This window comes from Erythrolamprus reginae, chromosome 3 (assembly GCF_031021105.1).
Source record: "Erythrolamprus reginae isolate rEryReg1 chromosome 3, rEryReg1.hap1, whole genome shotgun sequence".
NCBI classification, from domain to species: Eukaryota; Metazoa; Chordata; class Lepidosauria; order Squamata; family Dipsadidae; genus Erythrolamprus; species Erythrolamprus reginae.
The window spans coordinates 120631718-120637717 of record NC_091952.1 but is presented as its reverse complement, the minus strand read 5'-3'; the positions used below and the strand labels follow the sequence as shown (position 1 = coordinate 120637717).

The 6000-nt window shown below is 40.1% G+C and overlaps 1 protein-coding gene across 1 annotated transcript in view; it reads left to right on the top strand.

Moving 5' to 3' along the window:
* The first annotated feature begins 1407 nt into the window (after positions 1-1407).
* The window catches only part of ALG14 (ALG14 UDP-N-acetylglucosaminyltransferase subunit), a 55077-nt gene continuing 50484 nt past the window's right edge, over positions 1408-6000 (top strand). The window contains exons 1-2 of the mRNA XM_070746523.1: positions 1408-1834; positions 4250-4401. Of these exons, the coding sequence (XP_070602624.1) occupies positions 1693-1834; positions 4250-4401 (294 nt within the window). The 5' untranslated portion in view covers positions 1408-1692. The remainder of the gene's footprint in view (positions 1835-4249; positions 4402-6000) is intronic.

The following is a 6000-nucleotide window of genomic DNA, read 5'->3' as shown; positions in this document are numbered from 1 at the left end:
GGGCCCCAAAGAAGGAAGGCGGGAAAAAGGAGGCGCGAAGAATGACGCTCTCCTTTTCCCCGCCTTCCTTCTTTGGGGTCCAGCAGGAGAGTGCCGAAAACAGCAGCATCGGGCAGGAACCGGGGGACACCTGCGAGTGGGAGCTCCAGGTCGGAGGCACCAGCAGCGCCCTGCCCAGCTGGAGCTTCCCTAGGAGCTTCGCGGCACACTTGACCGTGTCTCGCAGCACACTAGTGTGCCGCGGCACACCGGTTGGGAAACGCTGCTGTAAAACACTTAGAGATGTCTGTAAAGCACTGTGAAGGTGGTATATAAATCTAAGTGCTATTGCTATTTCATAAAGTTCTGATTACTTCATTTCAAATGTCCATATGTCTAGCCAAAGCTTTCACTGATCAGCTATTAAGATGCATTAAAATGTCTGTTTTCATATGTATATATGTTGTGAATTTTTGTGAGGAAGAGTTATTGAGTAGAGATGTTCTAAACACCACCAAGAACTTCCTGTTCCAGATAAGCCAGATAATTTTGTAATTGCGTGCACCACTGATGGAAAATTTGGAGTGGGCCATTCAAAAAAAAAAAAAAATCAAAATGTTGGGGAAAAAATTCTTTATACATTCAGAAAAAAACTGCTCCTTAAAGAGATACAAATTTATTACTGGTTGATTTTAATGTCTAAGCAAAAAGAAGAAAAATATTAACTGGGCCAAATTATGGTCAGATTTTCCACAAAGTTGATAGAAAGGCAATTGATGAAGAGGAAGGAAATACATCCAGATTTTTAGGTCAGCTATAGATTTTTTATCAGAACAGAACAGAACAGAATTATATATTGCCCAAGTGTTATTGGACACACAAGGAATATAAAGTAATATTTTAGCAGCATCTCAAACAGCAGAGTCTACAGCAAATAACAGTGGCACCAAAATTAACACTCTTTTAGTGACATTGTGATTCAATTGCTACATCTGTATTTGCAGTTTTTGACACAAGTACGTGGTCATGTTATGGTCATGTTATTTGTATTGATTTCATGATGAACTTTCATCACTTGGCACGTTGGCATTTTATTTGAAAAAGAAGAGGCCATCTGTGCGCAATCCATTTCATATACCTTGTAAATTATAATTTTTTAAGATACATTAATATATGCAGTTTAACATATGTCAATATTGCCGAGCAAAAAACAAAGCATCAAACACTAGGATGGTCTTATATCTTTAGTAAATGAAACTTCTTCAGTCTTACGTTCCTAATAAGGTTGTTTTGTTTCACCAAAACACCACGGAACACAAAAAATGATGACTGTCATTTTCACCATAAGCTAATAGGGAAAAAAACCACATCTGTCGTAAGGGTAAAGAAGTCCCTGCGGTTTTTACTCTGCTAGTCGTTGGCGGGTGTAGGAGTCAGTGCTCGTCTCTGTTTCACCTTAAAACAACTCTAGGCCGTGCTGTCTCTTTATTCACTAAGAAAATATTTCCGGGTTTTGTTTTGTTTTTTTGAAACAAGCATTGCAACTATATACAATCAACGCTTCCAAAAACAACAACCCGGGAACGGTGACGAAAATATTTGACGGACGAGCAGCAGAACGTTTCTGCCTAATTTTGAACTGCTTCGGCTCCCGTAATTCTCCCCTCCAGCTTCCTATAATACGGGGGAGGTTTGTCGAATGACGGTCTGGATATGGAATGGTCGTTTTGGGCAAAGCTGGGCGTCACGGTCTTCTTTTTCCCTTTGCTGATTCTTTTCGTCCTGCGGTTTGTGAAGCGACGTCCTCCTCTCACGCTTGACGCGGATGTCAAACTCCTGGTAGTTGCCGGTTCTGGTAAGACCAAAAGCTAGAAACAGCCAATTATTGCAGGTTGCTGTGGCTATCCGGACTACATTACCCAGAAAGCAAAGCGAGCCGCTACAGCAAGGAGGCGTTCTTGATGCTAAGTGCTGTGCTTGCTAGATTTGCTGGGCATTGTAGTTTCTTCGAAGAAATTTTGCTCGGAATTCGGTGATACCTAGGTAGAGAGGAAGCGGGAGTTTCCCGATGAATAGAGTAAGAATTAGAACTAGAATTAGAATTAAATTTTATTGACCAAATGTGATTGGACACAGAAGGAGTTTGTCTTTATTTATTTAATTAATTAATTAAGGAGTTTGTCTGTATTAAATTAAATTAAATTAAAATTGCATTAATTGGTGCATATGCTCCCAGTGTACATAAAAGAAAAGTTTGTCAAGAATAATAAGATACAACAATAATGATAGTCTGGATACAAATAAGCAATCCAATTAAATTAGGAACTGCCCAACCTACTGTACCTCTAATCTCCAATATTTTAGAGGCAGAATATCATGGCTCAATTTGTGATTTTAATTCCAATTGCTTAATTCTTCCTTGGCAATAATTGTTAATAGCATGAGAATAGCATGACCCAGGGTAATTTGAACCTGGATGTCCCCAGTTTTAGACCAACCTTCTGGCTATACCAACCCTGGTTCTTTGGTGTAGTCTGGGAAAAATATTACAATGGCATCTTAGTAGAGGTATGAAAAAGAATGTTTAATACTCAAATTACAACAGTTCATTTAGTGACAGTTCAAAGTTATAATAGCACTGAAAAATGCGACCGTTTTTCACACTTACGACCATCGCAGCATTCCCATGATCATGTGATCAAAATTCAGACACTTGGCAAATGATTCATATTTATGACCTGTTCTGTATTTCAGGGTCATTTGGTCCTCTTTTATGATCTCCTGATAAGCAAAGCCACTGAGGAAGTCAGATTCACTTAACAACCACGTTACTAACTTATCAACTAGCAATGAGTCACTTAACAACTGTGGCAGGGAAGGTTGTAAAATGGGGCAAAACTCACTTAACAATTCACTGAACAACAAAAATTTTGGGCTCAATTGTAAGTCAAGGACTATATGTAGAGCCACTTTTGAAATCCAAAATTGGTTCTAGTCTGCTTTTTTTCTTAGCTCTGCAGCCAAAATTATATTTAAAAAAAACAAAGCTCCTTCCCCCTGCCATTGCCTTTTTCTTGAGGTTGGGAAGCAGAAAAATACATAAGTAAAAGTCAGCCTACTTCTACTCTCTTGCACTGAGACAAGGAGAATTTTCCACTTTGAAACAGTGCTCTGACTGGTATTTGGTCCTCTTCTTGCTGGGGAGCAAAAAAAAGCAGCTAGCTCTTTTATACTTGCTAGTAAAGTTCACACATCATATCAAATATGGTTTGTTGGGGTTTTGGTTGATTTTGATTCAGCAGAGTCTTCAGAGAGGGGCGGCATACAAATCTAATAAACTAAACTCAGATTTTGCCTTTTGTAAACCATGGTTTATGGTTTGGTTTGATGTCACACTAGTAGGCCAATATAATTTACTCAAAACTAGTTAAAACTAATCACAGCTTAGCACTACACTGTCATTCACTTGCACTGCCTTTATGTAAAGCAAATTACAGCTTAGTACTATAAGGGCATTCACATTTATTTATTTATTCATTCATTCATTCATTCATTCATTCATTCATTCATTTTATATATATATATACCGCCTTAGACTCAGGGCAGCTTACAACATGTTAGCAATAGCACTTTTAACAGAGCCAGCATATTGCCCCCAACAATCCGGGTCCTCATTTTACCCACCTTTGAAGGACGGAAGGCTGAGTCAACCTTGAGCCGGTGATGAGATTTGAACTGTTGACCTGCAAATCTAGCAGTCAGCTTTAGTGGTCTGCAGTACCGCACTCTACCGACTGCGCCACCTCGGCTCTGTCTCTTTGAACTGGCTAGTGTTCCATACCTCCTAGTAGTTGATGGTGAACAAAGAGAAATCTGCTTTGCCACCTCTTGCTTTCTCTTCCTTCCTCTCCCTCCCATACAGTGAAACGAAACAGGTAAGTTGGTCATCCTCTCTATTTCTTTGGTCCAGTCATTCTATTCTATTAACCCAAGACAATATGTTAACAAACAGAATTTGATTGGAAACGGACAGGTGAGTAAATGGAGACAGTGGCAACTATTACTTGCCTGGTCTTTTTGTTGCAGATATCATAGTGAACTAACACAAACTAACCAGCTACACAGTTTAGCTGGCGGAATAAGCAAGGTTAGTTTGCCATTCAGGGATCAAGGAAAGAAATTATTGGGTTAATTAAGGAAAATGTATTTATGTTAATTGTGGATAAGTATGGTCTAAGAACTTACAGAAGTTAACTCTGTGTATTTTCAGGAGGACATACTACAGAAATCTTAAGACTGCTCAGCAGCCTCTCCAAGAGATACTGTCCCAGGCATTATGTTTTGGCTGATTCAGATAAGATGAGTGAAGAAAAAATCCGTTTTTTTGAAGAAAGAAGAGCTGCAAAATACCCAGATTCCTCGGTGAGTTTTTATACCTATTTTTCTGATTGGTCATATTTTATTAAATAGGAACATCACACTGTCTGTTAAAATACTGTGCCTTTTCCCAATTTGCACTGAAGTTCCAGCCCTAATTCTTTGACTTTTCTTATTAACTTGGGGTCTTCCATGCAGGCCAGAGAAAGCTTCACTAAGCACCTAACTCCAGAGGAAGGGAGCTGGCTGAGATAATCTTGAAGCTTCTATAGCCTCTAAACATAAGACCCTGTCTTATATTTTTTTAAACTCTGAAATAAGCATTTGGCCTTATTGCCCTGCACTCAAAAGCCCGATTGGGCTTATTATCAGGGGATGTCTTATTTTGGGGGGTGGGCAGGGTAAAACAACATAGAAAGGCAGAAACAGGAGTGTCCAACCTTGGCATCTTTAACACTTGTTGATGGTGGGTTGATTGGGGAATTCTGGAGTTGAAGCCCACGGGTCTTAAAGTTACCAAAGTTGGACATCCAGTTTATGAGTAGGGAGCATTTTCTTAAAAAGGTTATTGCTGGATGACACGAATCCCAGCGGCTGATGAGGTCCCACAGAGTTGGCCTTCTCCGGGTCCCGTCGACTAAACAATGTCGTCTGGTGGGCCCCAGGGGAAGAGCCTTCTCTGTGGCGGCCCCGGCCCTCTGGAATCAACTCCCCCCAGAGATCAGAACTGCCCCCACCCTCCTTGTCTTTCGCAAACTACTTAAGACCCACCTATATTGCCAGGCATGGGGGAATTGAGACATTTCTCCCCCAGGCTTTTATAGTTTTATGTATGGTATGCGTGTGTTGCATGGTTTTTAAATGATGGGTTTTTAGATGCTTTTTTAATATTAGATTTGTTTACATTGTCACACTGTTTTATTGTTGTTGTGAGCCGCCCCGAGTCTTCGGAGAGGGGCGGCATACAAATCTAATAAATAATAATAATAATAATAATAAATCCTTTTCTCAATCTGGGATTCCCTTTATGCTTTCACATTTCACTCAGCACTGAAGCTTTCAATACATATGGTGGCTATTTAAACCATCCTCTGAAGCCTAAAAGGTTGGGACCTGAGGCAGATTCCCATTATCATCGCTACTGGTGCACTGTGCACGCAGCTTCGGGTCTCTCGCATGTGTAGGTGCATGTCCCAGCATGTTTTTGCTTCTGCACAAGCGCAGGTAATGTGTTAGATCAGTGTTTCCCAACCTTGGCAACTTGAAGATATTTGGACTTCAACTCCCAGAATTCCCCAGCCAGCAAATGCTGGCTGGGGAAATCTGGGAGTTGAAGTCCAGATATCTTCAAGTTGCCAAGGTTGGGAAACACTGTGTTAGATAATGTGCTGAAGCTAACCAGGCTGTTTGCTGTTTGCTCCATGGATGCCAGCCAGATGAATACCGATGGATGCTGGTAGGTAGAGGCAGAATTTTTTCCCTCTCAAAAAATTAAAGTGCGTCTTATACTCTGAAAAATGGAGTAATTATATTACTGAAACAAAAAGAAAAATAGTAAATAAAAGTTGAGTTCTGTAAGGAGTAATCCTCAGTTCCATTAGTCCAGTTATTCAAAATAATTATCTGGGCTTATTTCTCTGTAGT